Here is a 15,727-nt window from a genome sequence, read left to right as displayed (position 1 = left end):
GTTGACAGTAGCTGTTGTCTTTCTTCTTGCAGAAAGCCCTGGGTGTGCGGCAGTACCATGTGGCCTCAGTTTTGTGCCAACGGGCCAAGGTGGCCATGAGCCACTTTGAGCCTCACGAATACATCCGCTATGACCTGCTAGAGAAGAACATTGACATTGTTCGCAAACGGTAAGGCTGAGGGGCGGGGGGCACTGTAGGGACTGCCACAGTGTGCTGCTTCTGCTTCCTGCCCTTTTCAGTCAGCACGGGAGGTGCTTGGTAAAGGAAGACTGTTGATGGCAGTAGGATCACGGCCTTTAGGGTACGAAGTTCCCTGCCGAGGAACGACATTGCAGATTGGTGATGGGCCTTGGCCTTCTCTGCTAAGAAAGAATCTCTTGTCAAGTAGCCTGGTGATTTGGGCAATAGGGAAGGTCTCAGACACTCTTTGGTGCTGTGACTTGGTCCTCCCAACAGCCCTTTCCAGCACTTTCCAGCACAGACTACTGGCCCTAAGCCAGCCCCCTGGGATCCACCAGGCCCAAAGGCTAGAGAACTGTCTGTATTTCCTCTTCAGTGTGTTGGCCTAGAGGAGAGCTCAGGCTTCAGACCCGGAAGAGAGCTCAGGTGGGATCTTGAGAATATCTTTTTTTTTCCGGGCCTCCCTTTCCTCGTTTGGTAAAATGGCAGCTGTTTTTGCATTTCTCTTGCGTGTGCCAGGTCCTAGGCTAGATGCTGGCACCAGAAGAATGGATACGATGCTACAGGAGGATGACGTGTGGGGGCTGGTAGCACATAGCAAGCAGCATTGCCCCCCGGCTTTTGAACAACTATAGAGAGGACTGGGTGCTTGCCCACCAGGTGACCGTGACCCTGGGAGTGAGAGAGAATAAACATGAGTATGCCCATTTGAAGCCGAGGCTCGGGTGGAGAAGCAGCTTGTCCAAGGCTACACAGTGGGCAAGTGGTGGGACCTTAGCTCCCTGCTCTTGTCCAATGCTCTAGTCACCACCCCACACTCCCTCTCCCCTGCCACTTGGTTTACTGGTATCCTCCTTGGGTTTTGAGGGGAGAGACTATCATAATCTGTATCTCCAGCAGCCTCCAGCCTGACATCGCCTAATTATAGTAAGAACTGAGTAATGTTCATCAAGGAGGGCTGTAAGAGTAGTAGCTGCCTGAGTGTCCAGTTTGTTCTAGGTACTTCACATGCATTTCTTTTCTTCTCAATAATCCCTAGAGGTTGTTATTATGTCTGCCTCCCTATTTTGCAGATAAGGAAATCGGGTGTCAGATTAGGGAAATACCCGGTCTGAGGTCATCTATCTATTGATTTTTTTTTTTTAATTTATGATAGAGAGAGAGAGAGAGAGAGAGAGAGAGAGAAGCAGGCTCCATGCACCGGGAGCCCGATGTGGGATTCGATCCCGGGTCTCCAGGATCGCGCCCTGGGCCAAAGGCAGGCGCTAAACCGCTGCGCCACCCAGGGATCCCTCATCTATCTGTTGAGTGGTTGGACCTAAACTCAAGCCAGGTCTGTCTGGTTCCATTGCTCCCCAGTGGTTGTTCTAGCATTCTTGTGGGTTTTGTCTAGGCTGCACATTAGAATCACCTTGGAAGCATTTATTCATCTATTTTTAAAATATTTAAGTTTTTTTTTTTTTTTTAATTTATTTTTAGAGAGAGAGAGTGAGGGGAGAAGCCAAGAGGGAAAAATCTCAAGCAGATTCCGCTCTGAGCTGGGAGCCTGACCTGTGATTGGATCTCAAGACCCCGAGATCATGACCTGAGCCGAAACCGAGGGTCAGATACCTTATGGACTGAGCCACTCAGGCGCCCCTAAAAGATTTTATTTTAAAGTAATCTCTCCACCCAGCATGGGGCTTGTGCTCACAACCCAGAGATCAAGAGTCACATGCTCCACCAATTGAGCCAGCCAGGTGCCCCACCTCGGAAACTTTTAAAACTACCAGCACCTGGGCCCCAATTCTGATTCAGTTGGTGTAGGCCTTACTCCTCAAAGTGTGGTCTGTGAGTCAGCAGCACCACCACCCTGGGAGCCTGTTAGAAGTGAGACTGTTCAAAACAAAGATTAGTGGATGAAAATGTAAGAACGTTTCAGAAGGCCAGGGGATAGAGGCGCCTGTGTGGCTCAGTGGGGAGACCGCTTCTCTCTCCCTCTGACCCTCCCCATCACTTGTTCTGTCTGTCTCTCAAATAAATAAAATCTTTCTTTTTTAAAAAAGATTTTATTTATTTATTCATGAGAGACACAGGCAGAGAGAGAGGCAGAGACTGGAGAAGCAGGCTCCATGCAGGGAGCTCAGTGCAGGACTCGATCCTGAACTCCGGGATCAACCACTGAGCCACCGAGGCGTCCCTCAAATAAATAAAATCTTAAAGAAAAAAATAAAATAAAAGCCAGTGGACTTCCAGAGGGACTCTTCCTCTACCCTGTGTTCGTGACAGAAGGGGCCCTTGTTCTGTTCTTGGGAAACTGAGTCTCTGTCACCCAGTAAAGTACAGGGACAGATGGACATGGGAGACCCATTTTGCTATCCCTAGTTGATCCTTAAGGAAATGTGGCAATGAACCCGGCCTTAGGCTTTTGTCATCGTCGGGCTTTTTTGTACAACTTCAGGCATTTGCTGTCAAGGTCTTTGGTTTTAAGGCCCATGTGCTATTTTTTGTCTCCCTTGGGGGCCAGAAAGAGGGGCTGTGCTCTGGGCAGTGAGTCACTGCCCATACGCCGGCGTTGGAGATGCTGCCACAAAAGGGGGCAGGCTGTACCTCAGGCCAGTGCTATTTTTATTTAAGGTTCTCATGACAGCAGAACTGTAGAGATTTTCAGAATTGCTGGTTGCTCTGCTGTTGCCCAGAGCCAGCTCCTTAGGCAACTCTTGCATTCGGGATTAGGTAACTGGGAGTGAGGACTGGAACCAGGCTATTGGAAGGAAGCTTCTCTGCTTTTCCAGCAGAGTCCTAGTGGTGACGGCACTAAGAATGAGAGTTGTAGGACACATCCCAGAGCCTGGGCCCTGTTCTGGTTTCCAGGTGTTAGAGGGACGGCAGTGGAAAGACATGGCCAGCTGAGCCACACTGCATGGCTGGCTCCTTGCGTCCTGGCTCTGCGTCTCACTATCTCACTAGCTTGTGACCCGGGGCGGGTTCCTTCAGCTCCCTATGCTTCAGTCTCCTCATCTGTGTCATGAGGATACGGTGACTCACCTACAGTAGAGCTCTTAGAGCTGAGCTGAGCTAAAAGGACATGTTGTGAGCAGATGAATCTGTAGTGACAGAAGGCAGGGCACTGGTTGCTCCAGGGATGGGGGCAGGAGAGAGGGATGACAGAAGGGCACAGGAAAACTTTTGGGGCTGATGGATGCGTTCATTATCTTGATTGCAGTGGTAAGTTCACAGATGTATACATACATCAAGCCTGGCGGATTGTATACTTTAAATATGTGGTTTATGGCATGCCAATGACACCTCAGTAAAGCTGTTTAAAAACAAGTGCCATATAAGGGCCAGCTGTCTCTCATTACACTCCAAGTGCTGGACTTCAGAGATGGGGTGGGGAGCTCCCCGAGAAGAGCGAGCAGTGGCTTGTCTGGTTACACACTAGGTTTAGTAATAGGGTCAGGTCTAAACCCAGCACCTCTGACTCCTTAGTTTGATACTTTTTTTTCTTTCCTGGCTTGTTGGGTGTGAGTGAGCTGCACCCCTTCCCAGGAGGCCTCAGGTTGGGGAGGCAGAGTGTGAGGTCCAGCCAGGGCTGCTGTGGTGGCCATAGGGAGCCTCGAGGTGGGTAGTTGAGAGTTGACCTGTATCACCTGGGAGGTGGCTGGTGGGAGGCCACCTAAGGCCTGGTAGGGGCTGCACCTCCCCAGGAGCCGGGTTTAGACTGCCCCTTTGGCCGTGATGAGGAAGGAAAGGGTGGGACCTGCAGGGAGAGGGGTCAGAAAGAGGGGCTCAAGGAGATGACTGGGTTTCTATTCTTGGAGCTGATAGCCATGCCTATCTGAACAGGGTGAGAGCAAATGGGGCTAATGGGAAAGGCTTTAGCACAATAGTGTAAGCAGCAGAGGGTTGTGGGTGGCAGGTGGGGCATGCTGGGCAAGAGGCATGCTGGAGGGATCCTCTGCGTCTCACTGAGGCTGAGGGCACAGGGCAGGGGGCCGTGGACAGAGAGAATTCGAGGATCCAAAGCAAGACTCTCGCTGTGAGCTATTGAGCTATTGAGCTATTACCACCATTCTGCTGAGCCTCCCTTCCCTCTTGCTTATTTGTTTAAATAGCAAGGAGGATTAAATAGTGAGATGTATGTGTAATAGGTACCCCTCAGATAATAGCAATCAGCACGCTGGAAAAACAGATGGCCTTTATAAAAAAACAACCACCCGGCTCACCTCTTGTGGTGTTGTCACTTATTTTTCAGGTAATTTTAAAGCACCTAGTGAGTGCTGTGTGCTAGGAAGATTGTAGTGAGCAAGACTGATTTGTGCCCACCCTCATGGAATGCAGAGTCCCCTGTCCCTGCCCGCTGTCAGGGTTACAGTGGGACAGAGGGAGTGGCTGTGGGCAGGCAGGGGATTGTACAGCCAGCACTTCTCCCTCTTCCCCCAGATTGAATCGGCCTCTGACTCTCTCAGAGAAGATTGTATATGGACACCTGGATGACCCAGCCAAACAGGATATCGAGCGGGGCAAGACGTACCTGCGGCTGCGGCCGGACCGCGTGGCCATGCAGGATGCCACGGCCCAGATGGCCATGCTGCAGTTCATCAGCAGTGGGCTGCCTAAGGTGGCTGTGCCGTCCACCATCCACTGTGACCATCTGATCGAGGCCCAGCTCGGGGGTGAGAAAGACCTGCGCCGGGCCAAGGTGAGCTGAGGGTGGCATCGGGCGGCAGTGGAGGTGACATGGGATGAGAAGCAGGGTTCTTGAGCTAGGGTATCACCTCCTAGTTCTTATAGGCTCTTTGGTTTAGTCTTGTTTTGAACATTGTTGTTCTTTCCTAACTCAGAAAATACCATTTGCTTATGGTGAAGATGTTAGAAAATACAGAGAAAGCCTAAAAAAACCCCAAAAAACCAAAAACAAACAAACAAACAACCCCTACCCATCATCCTTAATCTTACCACATGAAAGGCAGTTTTTATGGTCATTTTTCTGTTCTGTTAGAAGAAATGGTACAGATGTCTGGTTCTGATACATATTGGCGGCTGCTCTGGAAGGGGTAGCTTAGATTTCCCCTTCTGCCAGCATCACATGTGCACACACTCATGCTCTTGGCCAAGCCCCGAGGACCCGGCTGGGGAGGTGGCCAAGGCCCTGAGCAGGAGGTCCCACAGTGGCATAGGGACGTGATTAGGGCCAGCGCCCTGTCTTGAGTGCTCTCTCTTACTGATTGGCCTCCTCTGGGGCCTTTCTTTTGGGGGTTTGCTTAATGAGCTAGAAGGGCCTGTATGCCACAATGAGTCGTTCTTTCCCTTGAATTCCTCCCAGCCTGCCTTATGAAATAAAATTACTGCTTCTTCCCCCAGGCTCTGCTTGTGGTACCTTTGTGTGTGCCTGCTCTTGACCACAGCAGATCCCTGCCAGCTCTGGACCTCCACCCTTTCCATCCCCTGCAGTGGAAGTGGGCACCCCTGTCAGGGGGCCGTTGGCAGGAGCTGAATGCTGGCAGGGCTGCAATTGAAAGTGCTCCAGCTCCCAGGGTCAGCAGAGCTCGCAGAGCCTCTCAGACCCATGGGAAACACAGCTTTCCCACTCGAGCCCTCTCTTCCCACCCTGGCCTAGCACTCTCTGTCCTGGTTGCCAGTAGCTCTTTTTCTATTCAGCTGAAAGAGCCCCAGCCTGCTGGCCAGAGGTTTCCATGTTAGCAGCAGTGGAAGTGGTCATGTTACAGGGGCTCCTGTGGTGCTGGGAGCTGGGCATGGCCAGGAGCAGGGTCCTCTCCACCCCTGGGAATGACTGCCTGCTGTGGGGCCACCGCTTTCAGGGTCTGGCTCTCCCTTTACTTTATGGATTCAGAATCTACTTCTGGAGATGAGATTCACAGAATCATAAGATTTCAGTGTTGTTGAACACTAATTACATGCTAGACACTGTGCTAGATGCTGGGGATTCAGTGTGAACAAGGCAGGGGGGCCCTGCCTTCATGCATCTCAGAACCTAGTAAGGAGACAGACACTAAACCATCCCACAAACAGACAATTGCCAGTTCGTATATATCTTATGAAAGGAAGACGTAGGACTCTGTGAATATAAGGATATAAGAAAGAAGCCTAATTTAGGCTCTGGGGAGAAGGGACAGATTCTTGATGAGACCTGTAAGCTGAAACTGGGACAGATAAGCTGATATTAACTAGAGGAAGAATATTCTAGACAGAACAGTGTATATAAAGACCCCAAGGCAGGAAGCAATTCGATGCATTTGTGGAGTTGAAAGGGGGCCTGTGGCAGGGAGGGTGGGATGAGGGGGGCAGGGACAGGCACAGGCAGGCCCTGAGGGCCATGGGCACCATCCTAGGAGTCCTGAAGGGTTCAAGCAGAGGAGGGTTATGGTCAGATTTACATATATTTGTAGAGTCCCTGTGGTTGGGAACCAGAGAGGCAGAGTGACCTGTCCAGAGTCACACAGCCAGAGAAGGCTCTAGGCTGAGTTCAGGCCAAGACTGGCACTCTGTTCTGTCCCCCTCCACCACCACTTGTACAGACATGAGAACACACACCCAGACACACAACCACTGCCTCCTGCCCTTGGTGCCAATGTTATAAGTGACTGATTTGAATGAAAAGGCAGTCTTATTAATTATTAATTGGAGAGAGACTGCTCTGGGGGCCCAAGTTTTTTATGTACTATTTTTTTGCCTGGGGGAACCATGTGGGCTTCAGAAGGACCCATGGTTGGTCTGGAATTTAAATGAAGGAGACAGCGTGGTCTTGAGGGTGTTTTATTGAGGGCCCAGGAAGCTGACAGTGAGTCCCTCTGCCTTGGAGTGTGGATCTCCCGTGCCCAGAGGCCAGCAGGTCTCACTGCCTGCTTCTTCCTTTGGGACCCTGTGCTGTCTGCCCTGGTCCCATTCCTTTTGTCTCTGGAGTCAGGGAAATCTGCATTTTAGAGCATGGTCCATTTGACAATCTTTCATTTGAGGCCCATCAAACGTTTTACCAAGCGTTGAGCACCTCGAGCGTCCAGCCACTGGTGTTCTGAGCTGTCCTCTTCATTATAAGGGAAGTAGCTATTTTATATTAGAATGTAGCTCTCGAGTTATATGGCTGCAAGGCCTGGTTTCAAACCCTGGGATTTAATTCTGGGATCTCCAGCAAGTTATTTCACCTTTGAGCCTCTGTTTTTGCATCTGCAAAATGGCCTTGATGACAATGCCTTTCCTCTTTCGTGGGATGGGTTGTGAGGATGCTTAGTGCAGTGAGCATTCAATAAATGTCAGCCCGGGTGACTGACATTGCCTCACTTGAGGCATCCGAAACTTGGGCGGAAAGATAGCACCCTGCATGAGCTACAGTCGGACTGGAGCGCCCACTTGGTGTCACTGCTTCCCTTTGACCCCTTCCCCCAACACCATGCCCCAGTCAAGACGGTCCTGTGGTGGTGTGCCCTTTGCTGCTGGCCTTGGCTGAGGACTTGAGTGCCAGAGATGATGTAGCCGAGTTCCTTCTACAAATAAGGAAACTGATCAGGGTAGGGAAGGGACTTGTTCCAGACCCATTCCCTGGCCAGGTGTCCCAGAACTGAGGCTCTGTCTCTGCTCCTTTGCCTTTCTCCCTAGGCCAGCCAGCTGAGACTGCGCCAATGTCCAAGCCCTTTTAGAATTATTTATAGAAGGCCTCCAGGAGAGTACCTGTCTTCACAGCCCCAGCATTTTCAGAGTCCTAGGGGTGGGCTGAGCAAGGGTCATCCCAGATGCAAACTGTATTACTAATGCTCTGGTTATTGATTTATCTCGATAGGACATAAACCAGGAAGTGTATAATTTCCTGGCAACCGCAGGTGCCAAGTATGGTGTGGGCTTCTGGAGGCCCGGCTCTGGAATCATTCACCAGGTAAAGCAGGGTTTGGCTTGCCTTTCTGGGGGAAGGGCCCTTAGGGAACCAGAGAGCATCTCCTGGCCTGCAGGAGCAGAAGGCCAGAGGCTCAGGAGCGTGGAGGGGGGTTGTATTATTTTTTGTCTTTTTTCCACGAGTGTTCATATTACATGGATAGCTAACAGTTGATGGACACGTTCTGTGTGCCGGACACTCGACAGATAATAACTTACTCTTGTTCACCACAACTCTGTGAGGTAGGTGGTTTTATCACAAAGAAGTTAATGCACTTGCCTGTGGACAACTGGCTGACAGTGGAGGCAGGATCTGCAGCCAGGAGTCTGGCTCCAGAGCCAATGCTCTGCACCGTGTGCTGCTGGCGTGCCTCCCATCATACCAGGGAACTTTCCCTCGGAGCGGAGTGCCCCTCGGGGTCTTCTTGGCCCCTTCTGGCCCTTATTCTGTAGGATGGAGGGACCTTAGGTCATACTTTCTCCCGGGGCTTCCAAAGGCTGGATTTTCTTTTGATGGGCAATTTTGTCTCTGTACGTACATGTGTTTCTAGGGAGACAGGTGCTTAGTTTTCATCCAAGGTGGCTGATTTGTGGAGTGTGCACTGGTTCGTGTGTCCATTTGCCATCCGCCCTGTGTAAGACCTGCCTCTTTGCACCTTTACAAGGTGACCCTCCTCCCCATCTCCATCCCGGGCCTCCTTCAAGACAAGCTGAGTCAGGCTGTAATCTGACCCTGCATGGACTCCAGCACTGCCCCGCTCCGAAACCAGAGCCCACGGATCACTGCTCTGCCCTTTCAAGCTGTTGCCCTTGCCAGGAAGGGACTGCCTGAGAACGGCAGGGCACATCCATCAGCAGGGTGTAGAAAGCCTCTCAGCAGCAGGGCTAGGCAGTCAGGTAGATCCAACTTTGGACTTTGATCGTGAAGGGCACCCCAATCCCAATGTCCCCCTTTCTACCCCATTACAAGCCCTTTGGAAACTCCTGGACCACAGTTTAGGGCTATGAGTGATGGCAGCTCACAGCTGCCCCTGGCCACCAGCTAAGTGTACATACAGCCTGATATATTTTGTTCCTTATTTTATTTATTATTTTAAGATTTTTGCTATTTTTTAATTTTTAATTTTAGTATTAAAAGGTCTTATTTAAAAAAAAAAAAAGGTCTTATTTATTTATCTTAGAGACAGAGAAGCATGGGGTGGGGGTGAGGGGGCGGAAGAAGAGTCTCAATCAGACTTCACACAGTGTGGAGCCCAATGCGGGGCTCGATCCCAGGATCCTGAGATCATGACCTGAGCTGAAGACAGACACATAGCTGACTGAGCCATCCAGGCACCCCTATTTTTTCCTTTAAGAAGAAAATTCTCATGAAGCATGTGATCTCACAGCTTTGATTTTCTTTCCTCCTTGATGTCAGACCGTCAGCAGCTTTCACCCACCACGTGCAAACCAAACCTTAACCCCTTTTGCTCAGGCCTGGCATATCCTTCCTCCTCCACACTTCTGCCCTTTGATTACCTCCGTAAAGCCCCCCGGCCCTCCCTCTTGCCCGTATTAGAGCCCTCGTGTGTGATCCTCTGGGGACCCCTTCACATTATGACCCCAGTATGTGCCAGTGCTTCAGCAGACCATGTGCACTGGGGACAGAGACCACACTTGGTTTGTTCCTCTCTAGCTCTGGGCCTGGGACCAGGAAGGTACAGAATAAGTCATCCCTGTACATGTGTTGTGTGAACTTCTCCTCCCCTCCCCGTCCACACCCAGCTGACCCGCGGAGGTCACTGCCATAGCCAGCGTCATTGTGACACTTGCGGTCCTCGGGTCTGCACTAACCCTTCCTTTTGGACATGAACCATATTTGTGGTCCCCACTGTGTAGACCACACTGAATTCTGTGTGTTTGGTCTTCATGGATCAGACTTCAGAACCGTGAGGAGCTTACATTAACTAGCTTTACATTTTTGTTTGTGGCTGGGGCAAGGAGGCCAGAGAAATGAGACAGTTGAGCAGTGTCCCGTCTTAACCGTTGTCTGTCCAGGATTTCCTCTCTGGTAGCCTTTTCTCCCAGCCTCCTTCCCCAGCTTCCTCCTGGGGAAGGAACCAGCCCTCCTAACTGCCCACACTCCTGAAGGGCAAGACCCCTTGCACCTTGCTGCATCTGCTGGGAGACGTGTAGCCCAGGACTGGGGCCTGGGGTTTCTGTAACATTCCATGGAGCCTGCCCACCATTTAGTCAGGCCCCCACCATCATGGAGCCTTTCACGTCTCTGACCTTCTTTGCCCTTCCCAACATCTGAGCGTGTGCTACAAAATAAATAGAAATATTGCCTCTCCCAGACACTTTTATAGCATAATACACATGATCTCATTGAATTTTCACTGTGAGCAGCACTGGCTACTTCTGTCAATGAAGAAGCAGGCCTGGAAGGTGAAGTGGCTTGCTGGAGGTCCCCACCTGCTAGCAGGCAGTAGGGCTGGGGCTCAGACCCAGGGCCTCTTGGCCAGGGCTTTTCTGGTAACATCCTGCAGCCTCAGGCACCTGAAGGAGGGGCAGGGCTGCACTGAGGTAGCTGTACCTCCGGAATCAAGTGTTTTGGGGAAATGCTCACTTCCAGCACCTTCCCAAGCTGGGAAGGGGGCCCACGATGAAGGAGCCACCATGAAACAGGAAAGGGGAGGAGGAGGCAAGGTACCATCCACGTGAGTAAGTCCCTTCAGTTCTCATAGCCACTTCCAGGCCTCTGGGCTTGGGGAAGCATTGTCTGCACTTCCTTTCAGGTCAGCAACAGAAGAGCTCATGGCCTGTGCTCCTGTCGGGTCCCCAGTGCTTCCTTATGGACCCTGGAGCCAGGTCCTGAAGGAACCATCCCCCTTGAGAACCCCAGTTAGGCATGTCCCATGCCCTAGGCAGTTGGCCACATGGGGTGGGGAGCATCGTCAGGAGTACCTGTTGGCAGCCACACTTGTCACAGGACATGTTCCTGTATCCCTGCTTGTCTGGTTCTCACCATGACTCAGTCAAGGTGGTGCGGGTGGTTCTTAGTACCCGCCGCACACAGACACTGGGACCCTGGAGGCACCTGCAAGCCCACCTCAGACAGTCTGGGACTGTTGGGGCTGGTCAGAAGCCCGGGCTCCATCTCCTCCTGCCACACTTTCGAGGCCCTGGCCTGGAGGGGTGCCTGGGAATGGTCCAGGGAGCAGTTTTGCTGACCCCCTTTGGTCCCTATCTCCATTCTCTGACAAGGGCTTTTAGGCTGAAGATCTTGGGTTCTTTTTCAGATCATTCTGGAAAACTATGCATACCCTGGGGTTCTTTTGATTGGCACTGATTCCCACACCCCCAATGGTGGTGGCCTCGGGGGCATCTGCATTGGAGTCGGAGGTGCTGATGCAGTGGACGTCATGGCCGGGATTCCCTGGGAGCTGAAGTGCCCCAAGGTGAAGAAGTAGGGAAGGGCTCTTTCAGGGGTGGCTGCAGAGAGGTGGTCGGTGGGGAGGCATAGGAGCCTGTGAGACCCCGAGGGATGAGGGAATATTTCAGACTCCGGTCTCTCTGAGAGACAGGCAGGGATGGGAATCCCAGCATCCAGACCCTTTGGCCTCCTGGCTGGGGCATGGCCCGTGGCACCTATAATTGCTGTCTTATTCCACCTGTTCAGGTGATTGGTGTGAAGCTGACGGGCTCACTCTCCGGCTGGACGTCCCCCAAAGACGTGATCCTAAAGGTGGCGGGCATCCTCACAGTGAAAGGTGGCACAGGTGCCATCGTGGAGTACCACGGGCCTGGTGTTGACTCCATCTCCTGCACTGGTGAGGAGGGCGGCCGTGTGACATGGGGCCAGTAGTTAAGCCATGGAAGCAGTGAATGGCCTTCCCCTGAGAATCCATCCAGTGGGGACCTAGAGGGAGGGGGGAGATTATCTAGTCTCATTCAACAGAGGAAGAGATGGTGGCCTCCTCTGGGAGGGCAGGTACCTTCTCTGTGGCCATGCAGAGTTAGAGGCTGTGCCAACTTCAGCTGCCCTAGCACTGGGCTCCCTTGGGTGATCCAGAAAGGGAATCCCAGAGAGGACAGAGGTGGCGGTGGGAATGAGGAGTCAAGAGCCAGGGCTTCATTCACAAAGCAGTCCCATTTCCACATCTTCCTGGAACCTCACTCATCTCCCCTTGAATTAGACTTACTACCTAGTAGGCTCCAAGACCAAGTAGGAGCCAGTCCCTTCTACTTATCACTCCGGGTGACCTGGCTTCAGTGCCTCGCCCTCAGGAGTGCAGGGAGACTTGGAACAAGCCTTAGACTTCCACAGGTGGCTGCCTCAGCTCCACAGCAGCCCCACAGGGCTCCTGTTCAGCTGGCCCTCGTACCCCTCCAGAGATGGGGGCTCAGTCTTACGGGCAGCCCTTACTGCCATTTGGAAATTGATAACAATCCTAGTCCCATGTCTCAGCAACCCTATGAGACTAGTATATCCCAGTACAATCAGGACGTCTGTAAGCCTCACACTTCTGTGTGGGGTTCTGTGGTCCAGACAGTGGACGTCCTTCCAGTTTACTGCTGGAAAACCTGAGACCCAGAAACATTTCCCCATAGCACCGAGGTGTGGCTGAAAGGAGGGCAGGCCTGGACACCAGGCGGGTGGACTTAGACCTGAAAGGCAGCACCTGCATTTGCTTTATGGCATGGACCTTGGACCTCTGAGCCAGTTCACTCACCTGCAGATGGCCACAGTAACAGCTGGGCAGCCTGGCCAGGCCAGCCTTCAGTATGTGGTGACCATCTGGTCTGCCGGGCAGGACAGCTAGGCCAGGACTGAACCTGGCTGGGAGGGGCTGAACCTTGTGTTCTCCTGTCAACTGGCCCTGGGACGAGTTTGCCGGCTGCCACTAGATGGCCATGTGACAGAGGGAAGGAATGACACCAGCTCCCTGGGGTGAAGATGTATAGGCATCCAGGGTGGGGGTGGGGGGATAGAACCCATGCCCAGCTGCTCCACCCGCCTTACGTTTCTCTACAGGCATGGCGACAATCTGCAACATGGGCGCGGAAATCGGGGCCACCACTTCCGTGTTCCCCTACAACCACAGGATGAAGAAGTACCTGAGCAAGACTGGCCGGGAGGGTGAGCCGGCAGGGCCAGGGTTGGAGAGCAGAACAGTCGTGTTGCATGGAGACCCTGGAGCTAAAGCTTTCCCTTCAGGGCAGGGGTCTTTAATCTTGTGTTTCCAGACTGGCTTCCGAGGCCCTGAGAAGCCCCCAAAGGGGTATGGGAGGTTGTGTGTGCATTCTTGTTTCTGAGTAGGGTGTCTGTGGCTGCAACAGCTTCTCGAAGGGCCTGGCTGACATTTAAGCTTGAGATACCCCTGCCTCGGGATTGGAATTTAGTTCCGCCCGAAAGGATAGCAAGCCCAGGGTGCCCCCTACAGGAAGCTCTGGAAATGACACGGTTCATGATTCCTGCCCAGTAGGAGGAAAACATTTGGAACCAGAACCACTTTCCCAGCCTCCCCCACAATTTCCCTGAGATTCTAGCTTGGCTTCTTTGAAGCTCTTTGAGGAAGAAATAGGGCCTGTGGGAGGGATCGTTGGAGCCTCCGAAGGGAAGTGAACAAAGGTCGTTGGTGGAACCAGAAGCCGGGGTCAAGGCGGGAGGTTGTCTGGTTGCTTCCGAGCGCTGCCTACCTGGCAGTCCGGTCCTTCTCTTGCGTTATCAAGTACCTTCTTCAAAATTCAGTGCTTTTCATCTCCAGGAAGCCTTCCCTGACTTTGAACCTCGCTTGTTGCTTCTATGACCACATGTTCCTGTGTCTCTCTTGTATCATATTGTTAATTCCAGCTCATCATAGCTCCTTCATTAGATTGTGTGCTCCTTGAGGGCAGGGACTGTCCTGTGCTGTTTTTATTTTTTTTTTTATTTTTTTTTTTTCTGTGCTGTTTTTATTGTTGCTTTGTTTGCTCAGTGCCAATGGCCCAGTTTAACAGGTGCCAGGGAACTGGCTTAAATGGATGGGTAGGTGGGTCATTTGGTCTTGCGACCAGTTTCTGTCCCCCATACTTTAATCTCCCTCCCTCATTGGTTTCAGAAATTGCCAAACTAGCTGATGAATATAAGGATCACTTGGTACCTGACCCTGGCTGCCATTATGACCAACTGATTGAAATTAACCTCAATGAGGTAAGGGGAGGCAGTGGGGTCCTGGGAATTTCTGTGGTGCAGCGCTGAGGCCCCATCTGGGATCTCCTATTGGGCCCTGCCTGCACACCCAGCAGGGTATGTGGGCCTTTGGTTCCCCAGTGCCCCTGCAAACTGCTGCCCAAATCAGACTGCAGCCAGATGGGGGAGGCAGCAGGAGAGGCGGCTGGTGATTCAGAAACTGGCTCCGTTTGCCTCCACTTCAGCCTTAGCAGAAGCCAAGATTTTGCCCTGGAATTTGCTTTGTTGTCACAGTTCAGAGGTCAAGGCCCAGGGTTCCCAGGCCTGGGCAGGGTTTGGCACCCTGAGACCTACAGAGCAGAGTGAGCATCTGGAAGGCCAGAGGAAAGACAGGCTGGCTGGAGGACTGGAAGCAGCCGAGTAGACAATTGAAGGTTTAGGCCCAGAAGCCAGTCTTCATGAGTTCAAATCCTAATTCCCGACCCTGCCACTTGAGCCTATGACCTTGAACAAGTTATTCAACCTTTGTGGCCTCACTTTCTCGTGTGTAAAATCTCAGGCGGCCGTGGGACTTGAATGCGTAGTAATAATTGGGCACATGTATCGAGAGCTGTGTGCAAGCGCTTTGCTAAATGTTTTGCATTTAGTGGTAAGTGTCATGACAGAGAAAGCACCTGGCTTTAAGTCCGTTTTTCTCATGAGATTACAGAGCATCTCAGTGTAGGAGACAGTAGATTTGTGACACTGACATCCTTCATTCATTCTGTGCCTTTGCCATCTCCTACCCCGTGACCTTGAGTGACCTTGAGCAAGGCACGCCATCTCCATCATCTGCACGATGGAGATAATACGAGCCTCGCAGGGACCCAGAGCTGGCGCACATACAGAACCCAGTGCTCAGGTGTTTCCTGGGTTTGAGCTAGAAGTCTGCCTCCTGGGTCCTGGACCTGGGTGAGTAGGAGCCAGGCAGCGTCTGAAGTAGTCTCAGGTTTCCACACTCGACGATTTGTTCTCTCCCCTTTCTATTTCTTCAGCTGAAGCCTCACATTAACGGGCCCTTCACCCCTGACCTGGCTCACCCTGTGGCAGAAGTAGGCACTGTGGCAGAGAAGGAAGGATGGCCTCTGGACATCCGAGTGGGTGAGTACCTTCCACCCTGTCAATTTAACAGGCCACAGGGCCAGGGGGCCTGCCTGCCTGCACTCCGCTCACTCTGGGGCATTTTCTGAAATTGTTTATATCTTCTATATGGGTTTTTAAAAAAATTACCTTTTCTTGGTAAAAAAAAAAAAAAATACGTGCTTATCGTAGAGAATATTCACAAACAAATGAATTTTAAGAACTCCTAATCTGAACCCTCAACCAGAAGCCAGCTCTAGGAGCTGCCGCAGGTGTACTCTTCCTGCGTGTCTGTGCATACAGACGTGTGTATATTTTTGTTTTACAAACATTTCATCATCCCAGCGCCGCTCCCTGATTTCCGTTTACATGCTTTACATGTACAGACACACTGGCATGTCGATATG

The 15,727-nt window shown here is 51.9% G+C and overlaps 1 protein-coding gene across 2 annotated transcripts in view; it reads left to right on the top strand.

The window, feature by feature from the left end:
* Positions 1–15,727, top strand: part of ACO2 (aconitase 2) — a 56,099-nt gene that overhangs the window by 33,761 nt on the left and 6,611 nt on the right. For both annotated transcript variants that reach the window (XM_077914353.1, XM_077914351.1), the window contains exons 2-9: positions 33–169; positions 4,607–4,865; positions 7,959–8,051; positions 11,329–11,487; positions 11,709–11,859; positions 13,065–13,169; positions 14,131–14,222; positions 15,236–15,341. In XM_077914353.1, coding sequence (XP_077770479.1) covers positions 33–169; positions 4,607–4,865; positions 7,959–8,051; positions 11,329–11,487; positions 11,709–11,859; positions 13,065–13,169; positions 14,131–14,222; positions 15,236–15,341 — 1,102 coding nt within the window. The remainder of the gene's footprint in view (positions 1–32; positions 170–4,606; positions 4,866–7,958; positions 8,052–11,328; positions 11,488–11,708; positions 11,860–13,064; positions 13,170–14,130; positions 14,223–15,235; positions 15,342–15,727) is intronic.

Source organism: Canis aureus, chromosome 11, assembly GCF_053574225.1.
Source record: "Canis aureus isolate CA01 chromosome 11, VMU_Caureus_v.1.0, whole genome shotgun sequence".
NCBI classification, from domain to species: Eukaryota; Metazoa; Chordata; class Mammalia; order Carnivora; family Canidae; genus Canis; species Canis aureus.
This window is presented reverse-complemented; position numbering and strand designations above follow the sequence as displayed.